At 46.4% G+C, this 15626-nt stretch overlaps 1 protein-coding gene across 3 annotated transcripts in view; it reads right to left on the reverse strand.

The window, feature by feature from the left end:
- DDX24 (DEAD-box helicase 24) overlaps positions 1–15373 on the reverse strand; it is a 32265-nt gene extending 16892 nt beyond the window's left edge. The window contains exons 1-2 of one of the 3 annotated variants that reach the window (XM_078447885.2): positions 15270–15373; positions 1767–2483 (exon numbers count right to left, since the gene is read on the reverse strand). In XM_078447885.2, the coding sequence (XP_078304011.2) occupies positions 1767–2478 (712 nt within the window). In that variant the 5' untranslated portion in view covers positions 2479–2483; positions 15270–15373. Of the gene's footprint in view, positions 1–1766; positions 2484–3073; positions 3152–3633; positions 3749–15269 lie in introns of those variants that run through there. The other 2 variants (XM_060620648.3, XM_081795987.1) reach the window with 2 other exon arrangements.
- Between the last annotated feature and the right edge of the window lie 253 nt (positions 15374–15626).

The raw sequence follows: 15626 nt of genomic DNA on the forward strand, positions 1-15626 counted from the left end.
TACAGGACCTCACCCTTAGTACCCTGACCACTCTTTCCAGAAATCCAAGGCACAGAGTGTCCAGATGGTCTAGTCCTATGCAAAAGAATAGCCACTAGCCATGTATGGCTATCGAGCACTTAAAATACGGTTACTTTGTAAGAGTTTTACTTTTTTTTTTTAAGTTTATTGATTTATTTTGAGAGACAGAGCATGAGCAGAGGAAGGGTAGAGAGAGAAAGGGAGAGACAATCCCAAGCAGGCTCCACACTGTCAGTGCAGAGCCCGATGTGGGGCCTGAACTCATGAACAGCAAGATCATGACCTGAGCCAAAACCAAGTGTCAGACCTTAACCAACTGAGCCACCCAGGCACCCCAAAACGTGATTACTCTACATTTGAGCTGCAAGCTCAAAATGTCAGATTTTGAAAACTTACTATAGAAATAAGAATATAGGGGCGCCTGGGTGGCTCGGTCGGTTAAGCGTCCGACTTCGGCTCAGGTCATGATCTCACGGTCCGTGAGTTCGAGCCCCACGTCGGGCTCTGTGCTGACAGCTCAGAGCCTGGAGCCTGCTTCGGATTCTGTGTCTCCCTCTCTCTCTGCCCCTCCCCTGTTCATGCTCTGTCTCTCTCTGTCTCAAAAACAAATAAATGTTAAAAAAAAAAAAAAAAAAAGAAATAAGAATATAAAACATCTCATAATTTTACAATGAATTACATTAACTGAAATATATTTTAAAATTAATTTTTACCGGTTTCTTTTTACCTTTTCAAAACATGGCTCCTAGGAAATTTAAAATTACAGACATGGCTCACGTAACATGTACGTTTCTTCTGGTTACCTCCGGTCTAGCCGGACTTAGCTCCAGGTAGTACAAGCTCTGCCCTCCGGTCGGTAGTTTCATCTATGGAGGGCAAGTCAACCTGCCATTGCTTCACAAAGCCTTAGATGGCCCAGGGAATGAGGGAACTTTCAACAGTGCCTAGACCCAACAGTACCTCATGCCAACACCTACCTACAAAATCCACCTAATGGTTATCTACCACACACTCAAATCTCTCCAAGGACATGAACTCACCAACTCCCAAAGCAGCCCTCGTACCTTGGGACAACTCCTGTGAATCAGACCCCTATTCCTCACGCTAATGAAGACCTACCTCTCGGGAGGGCTGAACTTAGCCCTACTTTACCCCTCTGGGCCGTTTAGAAATGCTCAAGAACGGGAAACTACCATGTGCAGATCGCTTACAATACACTGTGTAAGTTACTGTAACTTTACATTTAACCCACAAAGCAAAAAAAGTAGGTACTGCTGGGAGCTATAGGGGTCAGAGAGATAAAGTGACCTGTCCAAGGTACCAATTACAAAGTGGCAGATTTCAGGGGTCCCTGGGGGGGCTCAGTCGGTTAGGCGTCCGACTTCAGCTCAGGTCATGATCTCGAGGTCCATGAATTTGAGCCCCGCGTCGGGCTCTGTGCTGACAGCTCAGAGCCTGGAGCCTGTTTCAGATTGTGTCTCCCCCTCTGTCTGCCCATCCCCTGCTCCTGCTCTGTCTCTCTCCCTCTCCCTCTCTCTCTCAAAAATAAACAAACACTTAAAAAAAATTTTTTTTAAAAGTGGCAGATTTCAGCCCAAAGCTGGCTAACTTTGAAACACCTTCATCCAACACTGCTTCTGTGGTTATATCCCCAAATTCCCCTCTCCCACCTCCATCCAACCTGTTAGCAGCCGCAAGTTCAACCCAGAAGCAATCTTGCCCTGGCCGGCTAAGGATGCCCCTACCTGTCTCAGCAGCCCCAAGGATGTCCAGTTTGTCACGGATGGCAGGTGCCAAGGTCAGAGCTTGGATTGGTGTAGGTGCAGAGAAGCCTAGGAAGCTGAGCGCTCGGAGAACCGGCTTGGGTACAAAAAGATCTTTCCAGGCTGTTACATCTGCCTTCTGGTCATGCATTTCAGGCACCCATGTCTTTGCCTTTTTGGGCACCTTTGGAATAGTACTCTGGGAAGACTCCGGCTTTTTTTTCCCCTTCTTTTTCTTCTTTTTTGGAACAGTCTGGGCTGAGCTTTCTGATACCATCTCCTCTACCTCTGGATCAGGACAAACCGTGCCATGTCCCTGGGGCTCTGGCGCAGCGTCTCTGACCTCAGACTCTTTCTCGGCACCGGTCCCTCTAGTCTCCATGTCTTTATTCTTCTTCAACTTCATCTTTTTCTTTGAGGAGCTAGACTCTCCTTCCTCGTCTCCTGAAACAGCTTGCGCCTTTCTCTTCTTGGGCCCCTCCTTTGAGAAAAGACTGGAGGAGTTCTTGGCAGGGGAGACCAACTGGTAATCGGTCAGTTCCTCAAAGCACACCAAGTCATCCATCTGTCCATCTGCAAACATATTCGGGTCAATCTTCACCTGCTTCCATTTCCCCACAACTTTGATTCCCTTCGTCTGAAATTTGCCATAGCTTGGCGGCTTTGGCCTTGATTTTGTCTCCTTCAACTTCATGGTTACTGAAAAGAAAAGGAAGGAAATGTTCCATTAAGTTGGCAACTGAGAAGCACAGGGTTCTGAGGCAACAAATATTTTCTGAGCGTATCAGGCCCTGCAAAGAAGTGAGGACACAGACAGAGAGAAGATCAAGTTAGAGAAGAAACATAGCGACAGATCAGGCAGCGGGGCCTGGAACAGAGGGGACACAGGAGATGGGCAGGCACACGCTGCATCTGGTTTGGATTCCAGATCCAATACTTAACTGCCTCTGTGCCATGGACACTTCCGCTTAGTCCTCTCGGAACGTCAGTGTTCTCATCTTTTAAAAAGGGAGAGGCGCCTGCTAATATCTAAGTCACAAAAACGTTTTACGCAAATAAAGAAAATTACGTAGAGCCTGGAGAAAAAAGCCTTCCACAGCCAAGCCATTTTGAAGGCCGAATTAAGAATGAGGAGGCTTGGAGGGAGGGGAGAGGAGGCCGGCTTTATGATCCGGGCACAGACCTTTCCTCCTCCTCACGCCTCGCTCCAAGAAGGCAAAACGCCTATTCCACCATTCTGGCCTTTGCCCATCCAGCTTTGGCATTACATTTTAAGTCACTTAACATACATTTCAACGGAGGCCGCTTGAGTGGAACTCGATCCATCTCCTCCCTTTCCAGAAAGGCCAGGAAAAAGGACAGATCTTGGAAGGAAGGATAAAGGTGAAGCGTAGTTCAAATTTGGGTCTGTGGCGGACGTCTCACTCCCTGTGAGCCTCAGTGTCCTCGCCTGTAAAATGGGGATGACGAAGGGGTCTGTCTCAGGGGATCGGTACACCATTACCAGGTGGCGCACGTCAGCACCCGCTGGCCATGGCGGCTGAGCGCTCAGCACGTCAGCACGCAAGGAAGCTTCCCCCACCGCACCTGCGACGCCACAACCGCAAACCACCGGCTTCCACGACGACGGCGGTGGGGGTGCTCAGGCCCAGAGGGGCGAGCTGCTCGCCCCGCCTCAGGCAAGACAAGCGCACGAAGCGGACAAACCGAGGCCACCACCGAGCCAGGAGGCCCACTGCAGGGGCCCCCCGGCGCGGGGCCGACGGCCGCCCTCTCGGGGCCCGAGAACCCAGCGGCTTAGACAGACCCGCAGCGGAAGCCCCGGGCCGACCCCAGTCCCGGTACTGACCGCCTGGAGAAGCCTCCGCGGCTCCTTCACACACGCGGGCCGACCGCCTCGCACACCTCCACCGCTCTCCCGCAGCTGCAGCGTCGTCCGCAGTTCCGGGGCGGGGCCTGCACTCACGGACATGCGCCCTGCGGCAGGAAGTCCCGCCCCCAGCTAGGCGCCGCTACGTGATTCGCTATGGCTGCATCGCGGACTTCTGCAGGGCGGGGGCGGGGGCGGGGGCGGGGAGCGCCTGGCGCTCCCAGACGTGCGATTGCGTCTCGCTCGCTGGGTAAGCGCCTCTGCCATTCAGCGTCCAACGGCTCAGTGTCGGCCCCTGCGCCGGAGCGCAAGTTTTCTTGTATTTTTTTTTAAATACTTTTTAACGTTTATTTACTTTTTAACGTTTATTTATTTTTGAGACAGAGAGAGACAGAGCATGAACGGGGGCGGGTCAGAGAGAGAGGGAGACACAGAATCCGAAGCAGGCTCCAGGCTCTGACCTGTCGGCATAGAGCCAGACGCGGGACTCGAACTCCCGAACTGCGAGATCATGACCTGAGCCGAAGTCGGACACTCAACCGACTGAGCCACCCAGGCGCCCCTCTTGTATTCTTGGTCTAGCTTCAGTGCAGTGGCTGTCCACGAATGAAGTACCTAGTCGTGCCTGGAGCCTTTTGCAAACGTTTTAGCATCTAATTTGCAGCCCCAACCAGCCTGTATCGGAGGGGCTGTTTTGTCAAGTTTTTTCATGCCTCGCCCGTTGCTCACTGATGGTTAGGCTACGTTGCCCTGACTCCAAAGCTCATGCTTTAATCACCAAGCTAGATTGACTCCTTTGTTATATGCAGAGAAATCGGCTTCACGGTAGATGATGTTCCTTTCAATGTGGGCATCACCACATCACCTGGGAAACATTTCCCATATGGTGTCCCTGTCTGGTGATCTTGGAAAGTCCTAAAGGAATTCATAAAGTTTAGGTCAAGTGAGCCTCCCCACCCCATCTTGGAACCACCATGGGACAGAACTTAACTCATTTCTTGAGGAACATTGCCAGGGTCCCCAAGAGGCTGGATGGCATAAAGCCTGTGCCCAAGTGGTGTCTGAAGCAGTCTGATGCCTAGAGACTGAAGCTGTCTAGATGACACTGTGACGAGGAAGGGTGCATGTCCCTACTACATGGCAGGACAAAGGGTCCTGTCCCCTCTGAGCTAGTTACACATGTTGGAGTATTGCAGCATTGTCCTGAGAGAACCTTGCCTAACAGGGCTGTGTGGTGGGAAAAGGGTCCTCAACAGAAACAGGCTAGAAATAGAGCCCCTGTGGTGGGAGTTGGGGGACCTGTCGAGGAGTCAAAATGGGGCATAGTGGAGATTCTCAGTGGAGGCCTCTGAAAAACTGACAAAAGCATCTGTATTAGGGTTCTCCAGAGAAATAGAGGCAACAGGATATGTATATACAGAGAGAAATTTATTTTAAGAGAGTGGCTCACAGTGATTGTGGAGGTTTGACATATTCAAACTCAGATAAGGTAGGCCAGCCAAAGAGTCCAAAGGCAGCCAATGGGCAGAATCCTTTCTTACTGAGGGGATGCAGTCTTTGTTTTATTAAAGCCTTCAACTGGTTAGATGGGGCCCACCATCACTGTGGAAGGTAATCTGTGTTCCTCAAAATCCACAGATTTAAATGCTAATGTAATCCAAAAAGACACCTTCACAGAAACATCTAGAATAATGTCTGACGAAATATCCAGGCACAATGGCCCATCCCAGTGGAGGCAGGAAATTAACCATCAGAGCATTCCAGGAGAGAAAAGGGTAGTTTTTGTTTGGGCGTCTTCCATGGTGGAGGAGACAACTCTGTGGGACAGCCAAGACAGATTTGCAAGCACCAGCTAAGTTAAGGGAGTCTTTTGCCCCTTTATTCCTTGCAGCTTTGCTCAGTTGACCCTGAAGTCCCCAAAAGCAGCTGCATGGGGAGGAAGTAAAAGAAAGAGAGGTGAGGAGCAGATTACTTCCCCTCTCCCCAGCTCTTTGTTTCAGAGCCTGGATCAGACCTAAGCCGGGGAAAAGAGAGAAGTTATAAATTTGCACGTGAGGTGGAAATTTTGACATCATGTTAGATGGCATTTTTGTGTCTTCTTTTTTTCACAAGACAACAGGGTGTTGTTCCCCCTGATTATTATGGATGAGACATTAAAATGGCATTCTGTCTGAGTCCGTTTTAGTGAAGGCACAAATACTGAGAAGAAAATGGTAAGTGCAGAGTTTCCTTGCTTGGTTCCTTGGAGAGTGTTAGACCTAGCAAGGAAATTGTCTTAACATCAGTTTCATGACACTTAGCTCAAAGCCTGCTTCAAAGTACAAAAGGATCGAAATTGAAGAGGCTGGGAGAGAGAATGTCTTTGCAGAACATTGCTTAAAACTTGTGGCCAAGGTTGAGTGAAGTATAATTCAGACTTAACAATAATTTAGTTCAACAAGCATCTCCTTCTTTTGGATTCCCCGAGTGTTCTGTATAAAGCATAGTACTTTCAGCTCTGTATTTGATTGGGAGATTTACCTTCTTGTCTAACTTCTCTTAGATTACAAGTTCCCCCAAGGAATTCCCCTCAGCTTTGTCTTGGTGTCCCCTAAAATATCTAGTCCGTGTCTGGCTGACTTAGGGGGTCATAGCTGTTTGTGGATAAATGAATGAGAAAACAGTTGACCTTAGCTTGAAGACAGGTTCCCCCTATCCATTGTCATTGAACCTAGCACCAAAAGTGACAATGAGTACTGACCTCATCAGATAGTATCTGTTCATAGTTCATAGCAGCTTTGTTACAAAAACTAGAAACAACCAAAATGTCCTAAGATAGGTGAATGGTTAAAGTGTGGTATGTGGTAATCATTTTGTGATATCTACATATATTAAGCCGTTAGGTTGTACACCTTAAACTTACACAATGTTGTGTGTCAATTATATCTCAATAAAGCTGGGGGAGGGGGAACCTATGGTACATCTATTCAACATTAGAAAGGAATGAACTAGTGGGTACACACAACTTGGATGTATCTAAAGGGCATCATGTCAAGTGAAAAAAAGCCCACGTCTAAAGGGCATATCGCAGGGGTGCCTGGGTGGCTCCGTCGGTTAAGCGTCTGACTCTCTTGGTTTCAGCTCAGGTCATGAACTCACGGTTCGTGAGTTCGAGCCCCACATGGGGCTCTGTGCTGACAGTCCAGAGCCTGCTTAGGATTCCCTCTCCCTCTCTCTCTGCCCCTCCCTTGCTCTCCCTCTCTCTCTCTCTCTCTCAAAATAAATAAATAAACTTCAAAAAATTAAATAAAGGGCATATAACAGTCTTGAAAAGACAAAATTATAGGATGGAGAACAGATTAGCAGTTCCCAGAGATTAGGAAGGAGGACATGGTTAGAGGGCGAGTGTGACTCAAAAGGAGTAGCACAAGGGAAATCTTTGCGGTGATGGGATAGTTCTGTGTCTTGATTGAAATTGTGGTTACACGTGTAATAAAATGACGGAACTCTACACACACCTCTACCAATGCAAATCTCCTAGTTTTGATCTTGGATTAGCACTACAGGTGATGTAGTCACCGGAGGAAATTGGGTGAAGGGGGCGTAGAACCTCTGGGTACGAGCTTTGCAACTCCCTGTAATTCTACAATTACTTCAAAATTAAAAAGTTTTTGAAAAAACTACATTGCTCACATTGTATTCTTACCAAAAACTGTTTAACCTGAATCTAATCACGAGGACACAGTCAGGCAGATCTAGATTGTGGAATATTCTATAAGACGACTGGCTTCTTCAACACAGTCATGGAAAATGAGACAAATCTAGGGTACCGCTTTTATTCAGCATAGTACTCGAAGTCCTAGGCATCCAAATTGGTAGGGAAGAAGTAAAACTTTAGTATTTGCAGATGACATGATGCTGTCTATGGAAAACCCTAAAGACACCACCAAAAAACTACCAGAACTGATCAATGAATTCACTAAAGTTGCAGAATACAAAATTAATATACAGAAATCTGTTACATTTCTACATGGTAATAATGAAGTGGTAGAAAAAGAAATTAAGAAAATAATTTCATTTATACTTTGCACCAAAAATAATAAAATACCTAGGAATAAACTTAACCAAAAAGGTGAAAGACCTGTGCTCTGAGAACTATAAACATTGATGGAAGAAATCAAAGACAACACAAAGAAATGGAAAGACATCCCATGCTCATGGATTGGAAAGAGTGAATATTGTTAAAATGTCTGTACTACCCAAAGCAATCTACAGACTTAATGCAATCCCTATCAAAATACCAACAGCATTCTTTACAGAACTAGGACAAGTAATCCTAAAATTTTTATGGAACCACAAAAGACCCCAAGTAGCCAAAGCCATCTCGGAAGAGAAAAACAAGACTGAAGGTATCATAATTCCAGACTTCAAGTTATATGACAAAACTGTAGTAATCAAAACAATATGGTACTGGCCCCAGAATAGACACATAGGTCAATGGAACAGATGAGAAAACCCAGAAATAAACACACAATTATATGGTCAATTAATCTTCAACATAGGAGGAAAGAATATCCAATGGGAAAAAGACAGTCTAATTCAACAAAGAGAGCGCTGTCCAGTTGGGAAAACTGGACAGCAACATGTAGAGGAATGAAAACTGGACCACTTTCTTACACCGTACACAAAAATAAACTCAAAATAGATTAAAGACCTAAATGTGAAACTTGAACCCATAAAAATCCTAGAAGAGTGCACAGGCAGTAATTTCTCTGACATAGGCAGTAGTAGTATCTTTCTAGAAATGTCTCCCAGGGCCAGGGAAATACAAGCAAAAATAAACTGGCGGGACTACATCAAAATAAAAAGCTTCTGTACAGCAAAGGACACAAAACTAAAAGGCAACCTGCTGACTGGGAGAATATATTTCCAAATGACATATCCAATAAAGGGTTAGTATCCAAAATATAGGAAGAACTGATACAACTCAGGGCACCGGGTGGCTCATTCTTTTAAGCTTCCAACTTTGGTTCAGGTCATGATCTGGTGGTTCATGAGTTCAAGCCCTGCGTAAGGCTCTCTGCTGTCAGCACAGAGCCTGCTTCAGATTCTCGATCTCCCTCTCTCTCTGCCCCTCCCCTGCTCTCTCTCTCAAAAAATATATAAACTTAAAAAAAAAAAAAAAAACTCAAAAAGAAGAACTGATACAACTCAACACCCAAAAAACAAATAATCCAATTAAAAACACGGGCAGAAGACGTGAACAGACATTTCTCCAAGGAAGACGTCCAGAGGGCCAACAAACACATGAAAAGATGCTCAGTATCACTCATCATCGGGAAAATACAGATCACTAGAATGAGCTATCACCTCACACCTGTTAGAATGGCTAAACTCAAAAACACAATGAACAACGGGTGTGGGTGAGGATGTGGCGAAAAAGGAACCCTCACGCGCTATTGGTGGGAATGCAAACTGATGCAACCACAGTGGACAACAGTATGGAGTTGCCTCAAAAAGTTAAAAATAGGGGCGCCTGGGTGGCGCAGTCGGTTAAGCGTCCGACTTCAGCCAGGTCACGATCTCGCGGTCCGTGAGTTCGAGCCCCGCGTCAGGCTCTGGGCTGATGGCTCAGAGCCTGGAGCCTGTTTCCGATTCTGTGTCTCCCTCTCTCTCTGCCCCTCCCCCATTCATGCTCTGTCTCTCTCTGTCCCAAAAATAAATAAAAAACGTTGAAAAAAAAAAAAAAAAAGTTAAAAATAGAACTACCTTAGGATGCAGTAATTACACTACTGTTTACCCAAAAAATACAAACACATGAATCCAAAGAGATACACACAGCCGTATATTTATTGCAGCATTATTTACATTAGCCAAAATTTAGAAGCAACCTAAATGTCCAACAGACGAATGGACGAAGACGATGTGGTATATGTACACAATGGAATATTACTCAGCCATGAAAAAGACTGAAATCTTGCCATTTGCAGCAATATGGGTGGATCTGGAGGGTATTATGCTAAGTAAAATAAATCCGTCGGAGGAAGACAAACACCATCTGATTTCACACATACGTGAACTTTAAGGAATAAATAAGCAAAACAAACAAGACCGTGAGAGGCAAACCAAGAAACAGACTTTTAACTACAGAGAACAAACTCATGGTTACCAGACGGTGGGGGGATGGGAGATGGGTAAAACTGGTGATGGAGATTAAAGGGCAGGCTTATCATAATGATCCAGGTTTTAGAGGCCTGAAGCTTACATAATTGGGGAGGGAGAGCTCTTTTAAAAAAATTATAATTACAATGTCATCCAAAACCAGGGGAGTAGGGCTGAGGGAAGTCCGATTGGAAAGAGACAACTGTCTTAGCCAATTACTTTTAGAATATCATACTTTTGCAAATAGTGAGACTAGTGATGTGAGCACATGACCAGAATCGCTCTCGGGGTCTTAGAAGGAGCCAGCACAGGCAAGGGTCCCCGAGCTCAGATTTCTTTTTTCACTCCATGGCAAACCTGCCTTTGCCTCTATCATCAGTGGTGGCACAGAATTCTATTTTGTGGAGGCACGAAATTTTTACTCCATATTCCCTATTGTTTCAAACAATTGGCTTGCTGTCGTCAGTAACACCATGATGACCATCCGCGGGCTGATATTTTTGTGCGTGTGTCTGACTCTTTTCTTAAAGTGAGTTCCAAGAAGCAAAATTTCTGAGTCAAATGGAATGGAAGCTTTTATTATCTGTCTCGTGTTGCTAGCCGGAAAGTATGCCTCAGAATACACACCACCCAGCCCAGCAGGAGAGGGTTCGCCTCTCTTTGCCCAGGCAAACACTGCGTGTTTTCAGTTAATTACTACCTGCCGCAGATATTGAAGAGGTTCTCAATCATCTCTCTTTCATTCCCTGTTCTAAGTTCTCCACGACGGAGAGCTAACGTCCATGTTCCCCAGACTCCCGTGTAGCACCAGTTCTGTGCATAACCTGGATGGTGCCACATAGTCCCCCCTGTGCCAGAACTGGAAAGTGGGAGGGGGACAGGGCATTAGCTGCCAATCACAGTAGTGGGACCTTGGTTTCCAGAAACAGCAGGATGCTTAAGACCTGAGCCCAAATCAAGAGTTGGATGCTTAACCGACTGAGCCACCCAGACACCCCTTGATGTCTGTTTCTTGATGCTGGTAGTGGTTGCTGCACCGTTGGTGGTCCAGGTCTTCAGTGTCATTCTGAGGATGGAATTTCAACCTTGAACCTCCTCCTCCAGTCTTGAAACTATTTGAAGGCACCTAATTCCCTGTGTTAAAACCCATTGTGCTTAAGTGAGCTGGAGTGACTTCTGCTACTGTAGTTAAACCTTGACTAATAAACCAATAATAGATGCAACACACACACACACACACACACACACGCACACACACACAGTTATCTGCTTTAAAAAGCAATTTTACTATTAGTGAGATTGCACATCTTTTCATATATTTATTGGCCATATGTAATTCTCTCCTTGGAGACTACCTCTTCTTGTCTTCGGGTTTCTTTTTGGAGAAAGTTCTTTTCAAGGGCACCTGGGTGCCTCCATCAGTTAAGTGTCCGACTCTTGATCTCAGCTTGGGTCTTGATCTTAGGGTCATGAGTTCAAGCCTCATGTCAGACTCCCTGCTGGTCATGGAGCCAACTTAAAAAAAGAATAAGGAAGAAAGAAAATAAATAGTTCCTTTCAAAAACTGATTCATAAAAACGCTTGACAATGCAGAGAGTAACAGTGCAAAGGTTTGGGTTTTTTTCCCCCTTGGTAGGTCACTTGCTCTCATCCTTGTTCATGGTGCTTTTAATGGCAGATGTCGTCTCATGGAACCCCTTTTTCCTGTCCCACAGGTTGTCTTTCTAGTTGTCTTCTAGTGACAGGAAATTCAGAGAAACCACTTTGCCTGTTTCTCCCCATGGGGAATGTCCGTGATGTCATGAATGCCGCCAGGAAGGCAGAGCCAATACCAACCCATCCAGAGACTTTTCCTGCAAGCTAGCTCTGCAAACCTCTCCCCCGCTTGTCCCAAGGACGGTGGTTATGCAGGATCTCAGTGAGACTGGACCAGTTTTTGCCAAACTGTTCGGGTTGCTGTTCCAAAGCTAAAGAGGGCTGGGCCGGGCCCTGGGTCTGGCCACCTCATTTCTTTGTGTTGCATAAGAGGCAAAGCCTCTTTGCTTAGGACAATCAAGGATGTCCTGCCCCCCTTTTCCGCCATTTCTTTCATTTCCTGCCCTTCCTTTCCTCCTCAACCTCACACTGAGATTCTCGCTTTCCTCTCTCTCCTCCTTATTCATGCGCCCATTCAAAACCCACTTACAGAGCTCCTGAGTACTAACCCAAGAGAAAAAGAAAATCTATACTTTCGTGGAACTTATTCCACTAGAAACAATAAATGGAATAATAGGTCTATTTTCTGAGTGTCCCTGTGTCACCACACTCTGGCACATCAAGACTAATGAACTGTTCCCAGGTCACAACGAGCAAGGATTCCAACCCAGGCCATTGGCTCAGAGATCATGCTGTTAACCACCAACCCATGCTTCCCTATGGGATTAGGGCCGAGTTCCTTTCAGTTCTGAGCTCTGTTCTCTTTGCATTGAGCTCCCGCATCTAATTGGCTTTCTAGTCCCAGGTTTGGCAGGTCAGCTAGAGCTGGCAGACAATTCTGGAACTTGAGTCTCTGGCCCTTGGTTCAGGTCGCAATTCCCCAGCTCTTTGGGATTCCTTTCCGGAGTTCCAGTCTGCAGTCCCCACTTCCTGGTCTGCTGGTTTCGTCCACAATGGAATCGCTGGTGGGGTGCACTACCTCTCTTGGCCCGTCACCTCTTGGTTACCGCTGGTGGGCTTAGGCACACACGTTCGTGCACCTTATTTTATGTAGACAAAAGCTATTGCTAACAGGCGTCTCCAAAGCCGAAAAGCCACAAAAATTGGTGGGCACGGGTCAAGAACCTAAGAGCTATTAGAGCGATCACTCCCAAACCCAAAGACTCCTGCGTTAGGATAAGTGGGTCATGGCACAGGTTAAATCGACACTAGGTCACCGGCCAGCCTCAAGAAAATTTCCATGCGGCGAGGAACACTGTAAAACACTGTACAATCCTCAACCCAGCTGCACACCCCTTGCAGGGATTTGCTCAGCCCTGGGAAGCCCAAAGTCTTAGCCAAAAATATCCTTAAACTCTAAAGAGTCACGTGGTCCATTTTCTGGCACACCTGTTTTTTTTTAACGTCTAAGAACTGTAGTCCCGGAAGCTAGAAGGATCTGCCAAAATGGCAAAATCTTTACTAAGCTTATTTTGTGTCCTGAGAAACTGTCTTGGTAACCATCAGGTTGGGCGCCCCAAACTGTGGCTAGATAGAAACATGGATTGCACCCCTTTTTCAGCTAGGGTCCTAGCAAACTGCTGCTAGCCCTTGAGGAAAATTACAATGGCCACCACAAGGAACGTTCCAATTAGATAAGATCATTTAAGAAGTGCACTTAAAAGTCCTTAAATTAAAAAAAAAAAAAAAAAAAAAGTCCCCAAATTAGGGGCGCCTGGGTGGCTCAGTTGGTTAAACATCTGACTCTTGATTTCAGTTCAGGTCTTGATCTCACGGCTCAGGGGTTTGAGACCAGCAGCAGGCTCTGTCCTGACAGCTCAGAGCCTGGAACCTGCTTTGGATTCTGTCTCCCTCTCTCTCTGCCCCTCCCCTGCTCGTTCTCTGTCTCTCAACAAAATAAATAAATGTTAAAAAACAACAACAACAAAACCTTGTAAACGTTAAGAAAAAAAAACAAACAAACAAACAAACAAAACCTTGTCAAATTCTGGTAAATATCAGAGCAGCAGATTGGGCTAAAGGTGAAAATTCCTACCAGAGTCAGCTCTCTTGGATCTCTGCCTGCAGTACCTTGTAGAAAAAGAACACAAAGTATCTTTTGCACCTTCTCTGAGAGTGCCTCTGGAGTCCAAGGGTTTTTTTTTTTTTTTTTTCAATATAAGACAGAGAAACTAGAGGGATCTCATGGAAAGAACTGGTTTTTACTTACACCCCCATCTTACACATGCCTTATGGTTCAGATCATGAATGTCCTCCCTGTAAAGGTCAAGGAGTTAATGATTTCTTTGGGGTCTTCTAGCACAATGGATAATATCTAAGGAGTGACTGGGCCAGGTAGTCATTTGGATGTACATTTTCCAAGACCTCTGACTCCAGACACCTTGACCCCAGGACCCCTGGCTCCAGGGCATAAGTGACTTATGGAGGACACATGAGCACTCATCCTTGTTTTGACCAGTTCCTGGATGCCTGAGAAGACATGTACGCTGGACCACATCCTCAGGAAAAACCCTAGACCCCAAGCAAAGGCGAGTCTCCCTCTCTCTCTCTTTCCTTTCCCTTCTGAGTCTCCCAGACACTCCATCTGTTATACTCTATCACTTACCCTATTCAATAAACTCTGCTCTCGCTTCTGCTCAGCCTGTGTTTGATTTCTACCCTGTGTGATGCCAAGGACCATCTTGGCTGATCCTTTGGGATCCTCTCTGGGTCCCCGGACCCAGTCAGCCTGCATCAAATCCTGCCAGAAATGTTTACTGTTTGTCTCAGCTTAAAAAAAAAAAACAAAAAAAAAACAACAAAAAAAACACAACTACACAGTAGTGCTTCGGTCAGAAATTGGCCAAGTTGCAAAACACGCTACAAAAATTTTTTCAATGTTTATTTATTTTTGAAAGAGACAGAGTGAGCAAGGTGGGGAGGGGGGCAGAGAGATAAGGAGACACAGAATCCAAAGTCTCTGTCAGCACAGAGCCCCATGCGGGGCTTGAACCTGTGAACTGCGATATCATGACCTGAGCGGAAGTTGGATGCTCAACAGACTGAGCCACCCACGTGTGCCTGTTAAAAAAATGTTTAACCTTCCTCCCCTAAGCTAAAATGAAACTAAGTACCCAGAAGGAAAGTAAAACCTTCCCAAGCCTTTGTAAAAGTATTTACTGAAACAGATAAAGCAGTTAGATGGGTGGACCAACCTGTGATATTTATACTGCAACCTGGGGCGCCTGGGTGGCTCCGTCGGGACAGCTCAGAGCCAGGAGCCTGCTGCGGATTCTGTGTCTCCCTCTCTCTCTGCCCCTCCCCAGCTCGTGCTCTGTCTGTCTCTGTCTCAAAAATAAATAAACATTTAAAAAAAATTAAAAAAAAAAAAAAGTCAGGGACAAAAATGCTCGGCGGCTACCCAGTCATGAACCCTCTCACTCTTGAGTTGGGCTTTCTCTCAATAAATTCAGTTGCTTTGCTCACTCCCTGTTGTCTGCAAGATTCATTCTTGGACTCTGTGGGACAAGGACCAGCATCCTGTAACATTGGCAGACCTCTGGCTACCGCTGCTTCTCAGTTCTAGATGGGTCATTAGCAGGTGCCGGTTTCGGTGACACCTGGTCTGCACTACAACACAGCTGACTGCTCACATCCCCGCCTAACATGAATGACTACATCCAGTTTGGCGCCCCCTCCCTCCCCCTCCCCCCCCCCAACACACAATGTCTATTGCCTGGCAAGCCCAAAAGCCTAACAGTTCTATTACAGTTTCGTTTTCCCGTAAAAACAAAACCTACCTCATTGGCTGTGCTTCAGTCAGAAGGGAGTCGTGTTATAAATATCCTGAGTCAGATCTTCTGGAAACACATCCAAGGTTTCAGGCTCAGACTTCTGGGTCCGAGACCCGTTTTGAGAAAGTCTGCTTCTCTGGGTAACACAGGGAGGGGTGGGCAGGGGCTCTTTCCCCTGACCTCTGATGGCAGGTGGGCGGGGGCTCCGTGAGTGGGAGGGAAGCTCTTGTGGATCCATTTGGTGAAGGTTCTTTCGTTCAGCATCAGGGCAGTTGGGGTGGGGAGGGGAGGGACTCCAGCCCCAACCGCCCCTGGGCTCTGGGGCTTTGACACCATGAGCCTTGTTTGAGCCTGGGTGGAAAT

Source organism: Panthera onca, chromosome B3, assembly GCF_046562875.1.
Source record: "Panthera onca isolate mPanOnc1 chromosome B3, mPanOnc1 haplotype 2, whole genome shotgun sequence".
Lineage (NCBI taxonomy): Eukaryota > Metazoa > Chordata > Mammalia > Carnivora > Felidae > Panthera > Panthera onca.